The 15377-nt window shown below is 34.8% G+C and overlaps 1 protein-coding gene across 14 annotated transcripts in view; it reads left to right on the top strand.

The window, feature by feature from the left end:
• NBEAL1 (neurobeachin like 1) overlaps positions 1-15377 on the top strand; it is a 187033-nt gene that overhangs the window by 78704 nt on the left and 92952 nt on the right. For 13 of the 14 annotated variants that reach the window (XR_010322244.1, XM_064286790.1, XM_023542231.2 and 10 more), the window contains 3 exons: positions 10952-11038; positions 13344-13427; positions 15236-15334. Coding sequence is in view for 13 of the 14 variants with exons in the window: in XM_064286790.1 (XP_064142860.1) it covers positions 10952-11038; positions 13344-13427; positions 15236-15334 (270 nt within the window). In the remaining variant the exon portion in view is untranslated. The remainder of the gene's footprint in view (positions 1-10951; positions 11039-13343; positions 13428-15235; positions 15335-15377) is intronic. The other variant, XM_023542232.2, reaches the window with a different exon arrangement.

Raw genomic sequence — 15377 nt, 5'->3', positions numbered from 1 at the left:
AAAAAATTTTTGTTTCTGAATTGTCAACACACTCATCTGCTTTTCTGCATACTGCTGTGGCCATTCTTTAGTTTTTCTTAATTATGCATGACTTCAGATACTGTCTATAAGTTAAACATCCCCAAATTTCTTGTTTCCAGTGCAGATCTCTTTTGAGGAATTCTACTTAATGCCCCTCAGAAGTCTCAAATTTTTCACATCTGAAATGGAACAGATCATCCTTTACTCTCCTCCCCTTTCTTGCCTCATCCTCATAGTTGCTTCTTTATTTTCAGTTTATGTCGGAGGCTCCATTATCCACCCAGTATCTCAGGGGAGAATCTTGGGAATCAATCTAGACTTCTCTTGTGTCTTATCTCCCACATCTGCTTTGTTTTACCAAATTCTGACAATTCTACTTTTTAAATGTGCTCTCAAATACAGCCTTTTATTCCCAGTGTCACTGTCCTATTTCAGGATCTCATTTCTTACCTGATCGTTGCAGTGTTCTTTTAACTGTTCTCTTCCACTCCCATCTGATTCCCTTCCACACTGAAGCCAAAACCATCTTTTTAGCATATCAGTGTCGTCATGCCAATCCTTAGCCCAGAATACTTTCTCCAAAACCGTTAAACTATTCTAGTGATCTTTAAAACTCTTTAACATAACATGTACAAGGCTCTAAGAAATTTGGCTCAGCCTGTGTAGCTTTTCTTACATAAACTTTTTACTGTTGTTGTATACCGTCAAGTTGATTCTGACTCATAGCAACCCAATATGACAGGGCAAAACTGCCCCATAGGATTTCCCAGGCTGTAATCTTTATAGGAACAGTTCACCAGGTCTTTTCTTCTGTGGAGTGGCAGGTGTGTTCTAACCGCGGACTTTTGGGTTAGCTCTTGAGTGTATAACCATTGTGCTACCAACAGCCTTATTAAACCCTTTGTGGTATCTTGAACCAGTTTTCTTGCTCTTTGTTTACTTGGTGCTGTTATTGCTACTTGAAATTCTTTCTTTTCTGCTCTTTTTTTTTAACAACTGTAATGTTCTCTGATTCTGCTGGATTTAGGTAGACATATGTTTTGGGCCCCCGTGGTATCTTTTACATATCTATGGAGTGACACACTACACTTTTTATGTTTTGTACTAAACAGTGAAGGCAAGCATGTTGACTTTAATCTCTTCTTTCTAATCATTAGCTCTAACCTTAAGACCAAGGAACCAAATCACATGAGATTTTTTGGTTGTAAATAAGCAGGCTTGGCAGCTACTCTTTTTTTTGGTGGTGGTTGTTGTAAATATATCCATCACATAGTTTTTGCCAGCTCAACTTTTTATAGGTATACAACTTATTGACAGCAATTACAACAATCAGCCATGCAACCCTACCCTTAATCAATATGATTTTTTCATCACCGTCAATCCCCCCTTTCCCTCTTCCTTCTTCCCCTGGTAACCACTAGTAAACTTTACCCTGTATACATTTGCCTTTTCTTAGCTTTTTATATAAGTGATGTTCTCCTTTTGTGATTGAGGTATTTCATCCAATATAATGTCTTCAAACTCCATCCATATTGTAGCATGTTTCAAGCTTCATTTGTCCTACTTTTTGAGTAGTATTCCATTGTCCCGTATGTACCACATTTTGTTTATTCATTCATCTGTTGATGGACATTTAGGTGGTTTCCACCTTTTGGCTATTGTGAATAGTGCTGCCGTGAACATTGGTGTAAAGTCTCTGTTTGAATCTCTGCTTTCAAGTCTTTTGAGTATATTCCTAGGAGTGGAATTGCTAGGTCATGTAGTAGTTCTATTTTTAATTTTTGAGGAACTGCCATCTTGTTTTCCACAATGGCTGTACCATTTTGCATTCCCACCAGCAATAAGTAAGGGTTCCAGTTTCCCCACATTGCCGCTAACATTTTTTTTTTTTCTTAGCCATCCTAGTGGGAGTGAAATGGTGTATCTCATTGTGGTTTTGATTTCCAACTCTGATGGCTAATGACTTGAGCATTTTTTTGTGTGTTTGGTGGCTGTTTGAATGTCCCCTGGTGATGTAGTTGTTAAGAGCTATGGCTGCTAGCCAAAAGGTCAGCAGTTCAGATCCACCAGGCGCTCCTTGGAAACCCTGTGGGCAGTTCTACTCTGTCCTGTAGCATCGCTATGAGTCAGAATCGACTCGATGGCAGTGGGTTTTTGGTGAAATGTCTGTTCAAGTACTTTGTCCATTTTATGATTGAGTTATTTGTCTTTTTGTTGTTCGGTTGTCGAAGTTTTATGTACAGTTAGTCCCTGGGTTACAAACTTCTGACCTTGGGACAACTCATACTTGCCTTTAAATGTTATGTAAATTTGCCCTCGCTTTGAAACAATTGAACCAGCCCCTACTTGCAACAAATTCTTCATCACAATCACCTTCACTTGCTGCACATGTAGCTTTTAAATCATTGAAAAGGACTTGAGCCTTTTCTTGCACTAAATAAGAACCGTATGTACCTGTTCTGACTTACCTACAAATTTGGTTTGAAGACACAGGAATGGATCTCATTCATAACCCAAGGACTACCTGTATATTTTGATTATTAGCTTCATAATTGGCTTCCAGAGATATTCTCCCAGGCGGTAGCTTGTCATTCCACTTTTTTGGTAGACTTTTTTTTTTTTTGGACTGGTAAGAACAGGCATTTATTGTCTCACGGTCTGGAGGTGAGAAGTTTGAATTCAGGATATTGACAGGGCCATGTTCTCCCTCTTTGTCTGTCTTAGGGGAAGATCTTCATTGTCACTTAAAACTTCTGGTACCTCCAGGATTTCCCTGACTTACAGATGCATCTTCACATGTCCATGTGTGTCTCCCTGTGTCTCTTACTGCTTTTACTTATTTATCTATTTTGAACATTTGATCTTCTTTAGATGAAAGTTTATATAGCAAATTAGTTTTCCAGTCAGTAATTTATACACAAATTATTCTGTGACATTGGTCACAGTCCCTGCAGTGTGTCAGCACTCTCCCCATTTCCTCCCTGGCTTTCTCATTCCCATTTGTCCGGTTTCCCTGTCCCTTCCTGCCCTTCTCATCTTTGGATTTGAGCAAATGTTGCCCTTTTGGTCTTGTGTAGTTGATTATTCTCAGCAGCATGTTCTTTGCGAGTGGTATTGTTTATTTTGTAGGCCCATCTATTACTTGACTGAAAGGTGGCCTCCAGGAGTGTCTTCAGTTTCAAGTTAGAAAGTTGTCTTAGGGCAATAGTTTTGGGGGTTGTTTCAGTTTCTATCAGACCAATAAGGCTGGCCTTTTTTTTTTTTTTATTTGAATTTTATTCTACATTTTCTACCTATTCTAACTGGGACCTTCTGTTGTAGGCCCAGGCACCATCTAATTCTTATGGTCTGTAGTGGTAGCTGGGTACCATCTAATTCTTATGGTCTCAAGTTAGAGGAGGTTGTGGTTCCTGTGGGCCATTAGCCCTTTGGACTAATTGCTTCCTTAAGCCTTTGTTTTTCTCCATTCTCCTTTGCTCCAGATAGGAAGAGACCAATAGTTGTTTCTTAAATGGTTGCTTGGAAGCTTTTAAGACCCCAGACGCTACTCACCAGACCAGGATGTAGAGCATTGTCTTTATGAGCTGTTTTGCCAATTGACCTAGATGTCCCCCAAGACTCTGGTCATTAGTCTTCAAGCCAGTAGTTCAGTCCCAATATCTAAGTATTTCTATGTGCTCTGTTATATATAAATATATACGCAGCATTTACAACTATGTTTGTAGAAATTTCCACAACCATACCTATATATGCACTAGGGTGTACTCCTGTAGGACTTCCCACAGCTATTTAGCATATGTATTTACCTATTTATCTACTCACAAATTAATGTTGGATATTACTGTTGATGCAGGATTGTGTATGTTATAGCATTTACCGTAGTTGTTATGGATTGAATTGTGTCCCCCCAAAATATGTGTCAATTTGGCTAGACCATGATTCCCAGTATTGTGATTGTCCACAACTTTGTCATCTGATGTGATTTTCCTATGTGTTGTAAATCCTACCTCTATGACATTAATGAGGTAGGATTAGAGGCAGTTATGTTAATGAGGCAGAATTCAATCTACAAGATTAGGTTGTATCTTGAATCAATCTCTTTTGATATATAAAAGAGAAGCAAGCAGAAAGACAGAGGGACCTCATACCTTCAAGAAAGTAGTGCCAGGAGCAGAGCTTGTCCTTTGTACCCAGGATCCCTGCGCTGAGAAGCTCCTAAGCCAGGGGAAGATTGATGACAAGGATCTTCCCCAGAGCCGACAGAGAGAAAGCCTTCCCTGGGCACTAGTGCCCTGAATTCAGACTTCTAGCCTCCCAGACTGTGAGAGAATAAACTTTTTTTGTTAAAGCCATCCACTTGTGTTATTTCTGTTATAACAGCACTACATAACTAAGACAGTTGCCCTTTATTCTTGTGTACGTCTCAGTGTCTTCCTTTGCCCTGGTCACGTTGTGCTGACTTCCCCCATATTATGTATTGCCTTTCCCTTCACCAGAATTGACACTTGTCTAGTACCTCACTAGTGATTCTCCCTCCCTCTCGTAAGGTCTTTTGATGAACAAAAGTTTTTAATTTTTATGCAGTCCTATTTATTTATTTTGTCTTTTACCCTTTGTGCTTTTGTTATTATATTGGATAATTCATTGTTAAAGGCTAGGCTGGACAGCATTGCCTCTGCATTTTCTTCTGAGAATTTTATGGTTTTAGTTTGCACGTTTAGTTTAGGTCCTTAATCCATTTTTAGTTTGTTTTTGTGTATGATGTGAAGCATGGATCCTGTTTCATTTTTCTGCATGTGAAACTTCAGTTTTCCCAGTACCATTCATTGAAGAGACTCTTTTTTCCCCATCAAAAAAAAAAAAGGACTTAGCACCCTTGTCAAAAAGCAGTTGATCATAGAAGTGTGTGTTTATTTCTGGACTCTCAATTCTATTCCTTTGGCTAGTCTATTGTTATACCAGTACCAGGCTGTTTTCATTAGTGCATAAACCCAACCCAGTGCTGTCGATATAATGTGCTTTAAAATCAAGAAGTGTGAGTCCTTCTACGTTGTTCTTCTCTTTCAACATTTCTTGACCTATTCAGGGCCTCTTGCCATTCCACATAAAGTTGAGGATTGGTTTTTCCTTTTTCGTAAAGAAGGCTGTTGGAATTTTGATTGGGATTGTGTTGAATCTGTAGACCACTTTGGATAGTATCAACATCTTAACAATATTAAGTTTTTCAACTCAAGAACATCTTTTCCAACACAGAACATCTTTCCATTTATTTTATCTTCTTTAATCTCTTAGCAGTGTTTTATAGTTTTTATTTCATAAGTCCTTCATGTCCCTGTTAGCTTTATTCCAGGGTATATTTTTCTTTTAGATGCTGTTATGAATGGAATTGTTTCCCTAATTTCCTGTTCAGATTTTTCATTGCTGGTGTTTAGAAATCCAACTGATTTTTGTTTGTTGACCTCGTTCCCTACAACTTTGCTAAATTCCTCTATTAGCTCTAGAAATTTTCTTTTGGACTCTTTGGGGTTTTCTATATAGAAGATATTATCTGCAAATAGAGATACTTTCACTTCTTCTTTTCCAATCTGGATACTTTTATTTCTTTTTCATGTCTTATTGCTCTGGCTAGGACTTCTAATACAATATTGAATAGAAGTGGTGAGAGTGGGCACCCTTGTCTTGTTCCTAATCTCAGCGGTAAAGCTTTCAGCCTTTTTCCATTGAGTATAATGTTGGCTGTTCCTTTTCATATATGCCCCAAATCATACTGGTGTATTTCCCTTCTATTCTGATCTTCTTTGGGGTTGTCATCAAGAAAGGGTGTTGGATTTTATCAAATGCTTTTTCTGCATCCATAGAGATGATTTTGTGATTCTTGAAAATTAAGAATCATTTTAACAAACTTAGGCTCTAAAATACAAAAGAAACTTCTTAGATCTTAAGGATATGGGGCCAGTCATGTGTTACAATTTAACATCCTATTTTTGAAAATTTGATTATTCTTGCAGAATCATATCTTTTTAGTATTTTTTTCTCTAGGGGGTCATAGATGTTGCAGTAGGTGAATATATGTGTTAGTTAAGATGAATAAATTTACTCTCCCAATATTTCTGATTTGGTCTTTTTTCCATAAGTAATTATTTCTATCTTAAAAAGAATAAAATTTAGTTGGTTAGGAGTGTTTTCCTCTGTTACTTTGAGGAAAATGTTTTTAAGTAAAATTTCAGAAAAACCTTTATAGCAATGTACATGTCTTGAATCAGCTAACTATGTGCATATGTTTAAAACAGACATATTGAAGATTTGTACCTGCACTACTTTCTGATATATGGATTGATTTTTTTCCAAAAATGTATATTTAAAGTAATTATCATTGATATGGAGCCCTGGATGTACAGTGGTTAAAGTGCTTGTCTGGTAATTGAAAGGCCGGCGGTTCAAACTCACCAGCCACTCCTCAGGAGAAAGACGTGGCAGTCTGCTTCTGTAAAGATGTACAGCCTTGAAAGCCCCATGGAGCTGTCCTTTTCTGTCCTGTAGGGTCGCTATGAGTCAGAATCAGCTCAACAGCCGTGGGTTAACTGGTTTGCTATAATTTTATTTCATTTTTAAATTTCTCTTGTGAGAAATTATTTTGTCTTTTTAAGATAAAGCTTATTTTTTATTATAGAAATTTTATTCTTTAGAAAAAAATTAAAATATAGATAAATAAATGATCTATTGTTATCCCCATCACTCTGTTGACATAAGATGATTTTTAAAAGTATTCTAAAATCTGAGTGTGAGCATTTGATGCACCGTAATTTTGTACTTTTGTTTCATTTAAGATTACCTCATTAGCGTTTTTCTGTGTTGTTATGATTTTAATGTCTACATAATGTGGTATTCAGTGGATATACTGTAATATACTTAGTAACTAACTATTCCCTACTGGTAGATACTTAATTTGTTTCCAGGTTTTTTACTACTATGTAACTCAATTTTAAATTTCATAGAATAGAATTCTATTGCTAGCATAACTACTAGGTAAAAGGGCATAAACTTTTTGTTTTTTAAATTAGGGAACACTGTATAAAAACAAGTTATAACTGGAAAATATAGACAAGTAGAAAAAATAGAGATACAGTTAAAGTTCTTGATATATAATGCCCATTTGCTTTCTTTTTTTCTAAATTTATAACTCTAGCTACAGTGTGTGAGAGTACATAATAACTAATATGATTATTATGTCATCTTTCCGTGAATTTTAACATGGTATCAGAAGTTTTTAGAGAGCTTCTTGTGAAGCCTTTGAAAATGAAAATACTTCAAAGAGCTTTTACCTTTGTATTTGAGGTATTCCTTTCATGGAACCCCAGGTGAAAATACTAGAGGTTCACTCTGATAGTGGTAATAATCTAGAAGAATGAATTTAATGTCATCAGCTTGTTAAGTTTTTTCACAGTTAGGAAGGGTATCCCTGAAAGCATTTATGTCACTACATTGCTTAATTTGTAGTAGAACAGTAAAGAATAACATGAAATAGGAAACAAAGTGTTTATGAAGTAAATAGTATACAATATTTGAAGTCAACAAATTCAGATTACCAGTGGAGAGTCCAGATGTCCCTTCCCCTTTTAAAGTCATTCATGGGAAAGGAATCCTAGGGAGATGAAAGCAGCATGACAGAAATATTTATAAAAACTTTTGATTATTATTAAAAAGCAGTGTGGCTTTATTGGTGATAAAGGGAACTTCAATAATAAAAACGAAATCTCACATGTGTAAGGCACCTGCTAATCACACATTATAGAAGGATAAAATATAATTTCCGGCTAAAATGTATTAGTATAGGCTTTTCTACATCATATGAAACTCAGAGATAACATAAAATCTAACATACCATGGTCAACAATATCTTTAAAAAAAAAATGGCTGATAGGCATAATTTTCATGATGTCAACCTAATGGTCCTTTTACTGTAGTATATGGCAAGTTTCTTATGATGTAGTTCGGACAGTCATGGCATTTTAAAATTTAACTGTATGATAGCACTTATTATTTTGTTTTGAAACAGGCAACTCTAGAGAGGAAAAGCCAGGCTATGTGGTCCGGGCCTTCCCTGCTGGCAATGGTCTTTCTTATCTCAGGAACCTCAAAACCATTGTGGATTTACCACCATACATTAAAGTCATTAAGTCCTTAAAATGGGGGTAACCTTTGAAATAAACTTCCTAACTCCTTCATTATACAAATGAGGAAAAATGCCTTGAGAGATTGAAAGATTAGCTCAGGGTCAGCACTAAGAAATGATGGAGCTAGGATTTCTCACCCAGGTTTTCTGACCATGAGTCTGTCGTAGTATGTAGTTTTGTAACTGTATTACAGAACTTAAGGTCACTGTTTAGTCTGTAGAAAAAATGTTTTCTTTGCATTAAATATAGTAAAATTACAGTTTTTGACAGATGAACACATTTAATGGAGATAGTTGATATAATTTATGAATATATAAAAGTGTGTGGAACCCTTTTAAAGCTTCTTAAATTAGAGAGCATTGTATTGCATGATGTGTTACAGATAGCTGCTTTTTGTTTAGATTGCTTTTTGTTAGTAAGGACTGACTCATTTATTTTATGTGGTTATATAAGATAAAGACACTTTTGCTATTTAAACATTGAGATCCACTGGAAACATTGTCAACTGAAGCTAAAAGTATCATAAGCGATTTATGAATCACATAGAAAATTTTAAGCCGACTGCTGTTGCAGTTTTCATGCTGTTCGTTTTGTCTGAGATTTATCAACCAGTTTAAGTGAGTATTAATTTCCTTAAGTATTTGTGTAAAGGTTTCTGGGCTTGTCAAAATGAGTTTCGTTATACTCTTAAGTACTTAAAATACAATTCCATGGAATCATACATTTAACTTTTAAGATAAGTAAGATGAACCTTAAGCATTTAACGGTAATTTTGTTTTCTGTATTGCATTTTGGAAGGGGGATATGATTTGAATTAATGTAAATTAATGTAAGTGGTTTTTGATTTTTTAAAAAGCTGTTAAGGATATTTGAATTTAATGAGAAGGAAAACAAACAAAAAAACTGAATTTCTAGTAGCAGAGAAATAGTCTCTGACTCCAAAGTCTGTATTTGTATACTAATCTATTGCTGTGTTAAGCCTTATATATGTTCTTAGATACCGCATAGTACTAGACCTCTGTCCAGTTTATTTTAGATTGAGTTACTTCAGCTGGTAAATGAAACTTCATTTTCTCTTTTCTAAAATAATAGAACTTCAGAGAACTTCCATCTTAGGACACATGCTAAGTTTCTTTATAAATGTTAGTTATTCCTTTTACTCTCATTTGAATTGTTTTTCTTATTTTGAGTTATATATATATATATATATATACTTAAGACAAAATACTTTATTCCTTTATTTCTTCTGTCAGCAAAGAGGTCGATTCCCATATGTGTTGGAGATAACAAATTCAATCTTCATTTCCAGAATACAGACTAATAAAAATTACACTCAACTCTAGATGACTTTGGAGTGTACTGTTTAATAGAATCCACTCACAAAGTGTGTAGTCAGATAAACTTGGGAAATGCTGTAGACTGACCTCTCTTGTCAAAGCACACAGTAGCATTATTGAAACTCTAAGAAGTGTTTCCAGAAAGAACCTTTAAAAATTTCATTTAATAACATTTACTTGACTACAGAACCTCTACCGTGCATTATTTCTTACAGTATCTTTAGTGTGTCTCTGTAGCAAGTTTCCTTCTTTTCTCTGAGGCATTCTCTTCACTAATTCTTGAAGGATTTAGAAATACAGGTTTCCCCCACTATCTGAAGGTAGAGCTTTCCTGTGAAACCCTTTGTAAGCCGAAATGACGTAAAGTGAAGAAGCAATTATATTAACTTATTTGGGAAAAATCTTTGCGTATTCCCAGGCCCAAAAAATAATCTACCAAATCATATCAAATAACACATAAAACCTAAAATAACACTAATATATAGTAAAAGCAGGAAAGGTATGATAAATACACAGCCTATATAAAGTAGAAATAACGTATATACAATATAGTTTCATTCACTAGAATAGGGAAGACAGCAAGCACACTGGAAGACTGAGAGGTGGTAGTGGTGAGGATTGTAGCCCTGGTAGCCTAACTGGTAATACCACATGGGGCTAGGTTGAAGGACCGAGGTGTGAATCTTGCAGAGGAGCGGGATTTATATTAACTGTATGCACTGAGGATGAGTCCTGCAATTAGAGAAATGCACCAGGGATGACAAGTCAAGGATGGGATCTTGCAGTGCATGGTGGCCTTATATGTCACCAGGCATTTGATTGGTTTTAACTGGGTTGTTTAATAAGGGCAGAGGAGTTTGAAAAGAGGAGCTTGGTTAAGCTGGTATGTGAAAAGGAAGGTGAACAGTTGATGTAGACACTTTACCAAGCATCTTGCTTGCCCCTGAGGAATGAGACGGGGTGGTTGGGAAGAGTGAGAGTAGGTGTGGTTCTCTACTGAATGCTCTTTTCATTAAAGCAGAAATCCTTTTTGGATTTCTTTCAGTCAGTGAAAACAGGTGCTGACGTAGGTTTTTCATAAAAGTAAAGGGACGTAACATGAACTTCTGAAAAGCAGGGTGTTACCTGTATTAACTGATTCTAATTATTACTTTTGTTTCTTAGTCTAGTAATTTTGATTTCTAGAGAGAAATATATCATAATGGTCAATCATAATAATTAACAATAATAATCATTATAATATTAATTTGTAATTTAAAAAGCTAATATTTAATAGTCAATTTCTAAAAGTGGTATATGTCACAAGTGGATTCTTGGATTTATTTTCAAGAGACATGGAAGTCCATTTATACTTCATTTCCACTTGTAGGTAACAATGTAATATTCTTTCTCCGTTATTCTTGTCTCTGTTTTTAACAGCTATTTTTAAATGCTAACACTAAGGTGGCAGACAAGAACGAGAAAGATCTTGCCAACAAATTACTGACAGAAATGAATGAGGACCAGGTATCGATAAAGCCTGCATCTTGTTTCAACTGAAGTCCAGAATCAGTAAATGGGAGTAACTATTCCTGTACTTTTCTTCTTGCATCTTAAAATATACAAATGTTATCGAATTCTAAATGAGTTGGAATCAACTTGTCAGCAGCAGAAAATAGGGAATCTTCATTAACTACTTTGAAAATTATTTAAAAATTAAAATTAAAAAATTGTTTTCATCTAAAAGACACATTGAAATCTTGGTGATTGACATAAATGATCAATAGAATTCCATCTTATATATACACAAATGCGTGTGTGTTCTTTTCAGTTTGAGAAGATGTAAAGTACAGGAATGGGATCTCATCAGTGCTGTCCACCTGGTGATGACTTCATTATGTTGGGGAGCTTCCTATTCTAAGCACTGTGGTGTATTGGGATCTTAGGGCTTTGTTTGTGAACATGTATGGTTGTTTTTAATATCTTGATTCTTTGCTTCTTGTTGACAAGTAATGATTATAATCCAATGGACAACCCAAATCTTGGAGGAAGGGAAGAAGATGCCAAATTCTTTGAGACAATTAATTTAGCATAAAACATGACTTTTTTTCCCCCTAAAAATACAACTACGTGGATATAAACTAGGCAGAATACACAATTCATGTTGCTTTTTTACAATACCTTAAGCAATTTATTTCAGAAAAAAAAACTACGTGTAAAAATGTGCTTCATTATTTTTCTTTCCCAAAATGAGAGAGCTTGCATTGATGTCTTTTATTAACATTATCTTAATGTCCAAGTTTATAAATAGAGCTGTGGTATAAAAAGAGATGTGATAATTTATTATTTTCTATTCTGTATTTGAGATAGCAGTTACAGAGTACTTAATAGTTTGATATCACTACAAGTTTTAGTTCTTCTTATGGCCTTCTTTCATAGACTAGTAAAACTTATAATAGTCTTCTTTGAGGTTTATGTTACAATTCCAGTTGGAGGCAAAATTAGGTCTTTCTGGTACTCTGATGCTTAGTCCCCTTCTATAAAGTCTAAGGCAGATCTTATTCATAGGAAATTCTGCTTATGCAGAATGTTTAATGTGTATTACAATATGTTTTGTACATATTTAATATGTTTATTATATATAATAATGTCATCAAACAAACAATATCAACAAAACCAGGATTCCAGGGTGGTTAGATAACTTGCTTAAGCACTGCTGGCACAGTGGTTAAGAGCTTGGCTGTTAACCAAAAGCTTGGCAGTTCAAATCCACCAGCTGCTTCTTGGAAACCCTACGGGGCAGTTCTACTCTGTCCTGTAGGGTTGCTATAGTGGAAATCGACTCAATGGCACCTAACAACAGCAACAACAGGCATGAAGAGTTTAGCATAAAGCTACAGAGATCTAAGCTGTCCCTGTTATACTTAAATCTTTTCTGTTAAGGGAGAGGGAAAAATCCATATTTGTGGAGTGACTTAACTTCAGATCATATTAATATATTCCTGAAAGCAGATTTTAGGGACCGTTAGTTTTTATAACTTCCTAGTCCTAATAGTATGCTTTCATGGTTAGATATAAAAGTCAAGTTCAGTTTTTTTATATTGTTGATGTTATTTTTGTTTTTTTCATTTTGCTGTAAACATATTGCCCAGAAATTTAGCACATCTCTTTTACAATGAAGCTTAAAGAGCACTAGACAAAATGAAGCTAATTTTTATTTTTTCTTAAAACTTTTTGGCATTAAAGGTTGCCTTCTCAAAAGCATGACACTGTTTGTAGATGTATTTTCCATTTTCTGTATCTGCCTCAAATTCTGCATTTTTTGTAAAAATAGATACAGCTCGTTGTTTGTGTAAGTATGATTACTTGATTGGTATATGCATATTCCATTTGTTATAACACAGAGTTTGGAAACTAGGTGGACAAGATTGTTTTAGCTATCTTATTATACATGCTAATGAAACTTAGGCCTAGAAAGTTCACATGTAGTTTTGAAGGGAAATTAAAACATAATTTCCAATGCTAGACTTCCTTCCCTTCCTCTTGAGATTGTCCATTATTTTTAAAAAGCATGTGGTAAGCTTGTTTTTTTCTCAAAACGTTTTAATGTAATGAGTAAACGTAGCTTTATCCTTCTTGACATGTGGCTTATTTTTTTGTTAAGTAGGTAACTTTATCTGCAGGTTATAGTGTTCCAGAAATCCATTTCATTGTAGGTGAAATCTAATGCATGTCAAGTACTTATTTTTTCAGGTTTTCAGAACTGAGGTTTCCTAACTGAGTAAGAATCTTAAACACATTTGTTAGTTTCTTGCTTTTTTCCTCCCACTAGGTGTTTCAGGGACAGTTGGATTGTTTGGCTATATCAACTATTCAAGCTCTGACAGCAGTAATGGACAAATCTCCAGCTGCTAAGGTGAGAGATATATCTCCAGGCTTCAAATGTTATCTCAGATGTACCAGTTTTCACTGTGTAGATCTCAAAGTAATGTATGAAAGTATACAAAACATATGGTTTCACACCTGAAATGATGAAATAATTCACCAAATAATTCATCTTAGTATAAGAATAACTTTGATGATACTTTTTCAGAGAAACCCTTGTGAACACTGCTTTGGGGTTTTTAAAGACATAGATGACTGAACTGCAAAGAGATTTACAGTGTTGGTCAAAGGATGGAAAGATAACATTGGTGTTGAAATGACCCTCTTAAGTGATTCTGTGGTTACTGAGTTTAAAAAATCAAAGTTCGATATTACCGCTTTCCTTCATTAGTAAAATACTCTTTCACTATTTAGTCAGTTTATGACTGCTTAGAATTTAAACATTTTTCACATGTGAACAGGACTATCAGTTTGGGACTTGCTTTTCCAGAATGTGAGGTCATGGGCATTCTGCTTCTTTATTTGGGGTCATTACCCCTCAGGATTTCTGATTCCTTCTCATTCACTACCATTGACCCTCTCCTGCTGTCCAGTTATGCTGATTTTTTGCTAGTGGTTATCTCATTGAGTAGTTGTAGGGATTAGTGAAATCATCTATGTTGAGTGCCAGGCATATGCTAAGTGCTTAACAAATGTTAGTGACTATTTTTACCACTTCACCTTCTTGTTCACCCACTACCTCTTTTGTACTTTATACTTTACTCTTTGGGTACCAGAAATTAATTGGTTGCTCCTTTTTCTGTGAGCCATGCCTTTAGCTATATTCCCTACTTTCTATTGGTTTATGTTAAAAGACTTTAACTTTTGCTCTAGAAATGTTGGTATAACTCATGATTAAGTTCCTACTAAATAGGCTTTTACAACTTTAGCAGACTGGCTTGGGAATTTAATCTCTATTTATAATAGTTTGTATAAGCAAAAAATTATTTTAAGTTCTAAGTAATTAGTTCATGGGTATGATGGGTTGCCTGAACAGCATTATGAAGTTTAAGCCTCAAATCTTTTTTAAATATTAATTTTTTCACTGTGTAGCACCATTGCATGACTTAAAATTTCAAAAGGGTATAAAAAGATACCTTTTGAAAAAAAATTTTTTTCTTCCTACCCTTGACCCATAGTCAGCTTGTTCCCCTCCCCAGAACCAACCCAATCTTACTAGTTTTGTTCAGATCTTCTGATTTTATAGTACATGTATGTATTACTGCCTATGTTAATGGACCAAATTTAACCTGTGCTAAAGTTTTTGGTTGTCTTTATGTTTTACTTTATGGCTTTGTGTACCAACTGTTTCAGTAATACATGTGATGATCCAGATAATTCAGACATTTTAAGACACAAAGAGTAGAGAAAAAATTCTTTGCACCCAGTTTTTCTCTGGCTGCCACTCAAAATTGCCAGGACTCTTAATCTAGTCCTTTAGGACTACTGTCTGACTTTTGTTACCCCCAAGACTTTTATTTAGAGTTTATCTAATACTCTTTTGTTTTGCCCTCACCTATCAATTACAAATCAAGTGAGAAAGTAATCATCATGTGCCCTAATTTGCAAAAATATAATAATTTTATAATATGCAATTATTACTAATATCATTTAGCATTTTGTAAAATGATTTTAACTTTGTATTTCAAATGGCATGTGCAATATATTTTAAGATGAAGATGTGATTTAAGAAAACAGAAATATTGAGCTCATAATATAATTTAGTGTTAATATATTCAATATTCCGACAAATTCAGTCTTTGAAAATGTGGTTTGTTACATTGTTTTTCCCTCCCCTAGGAAGTTTTTAAAGAAAGAATTGGTTATACACACATGTTTGAAGTATTAAAATCACTGGGTCAGCCACCGCTGGAACTACTTAAAGAACTTATGAATATGGTAAGATTTTTAGCTTTATTAAAAGAATCTCCATTGTCAATTA

Source organism: Loxodonta africana, chromosome 6, assembly GCF_030014295.1.
Source record: "Loxodonta africana isolate mLoxAfr1 chromosome 6, mLoxAfr1.hap2, whole genome shotgun sequence".
Taxonomy (NCBI): Eukaryota; Metazoa; Chordata; class Mammalia; order Proboscidea; family Elephantidae; genus Loxodonta; species Loxodonta africana.
This window is presented reverse-complemented; position numbering and strand designations above follow the sequence as displayed.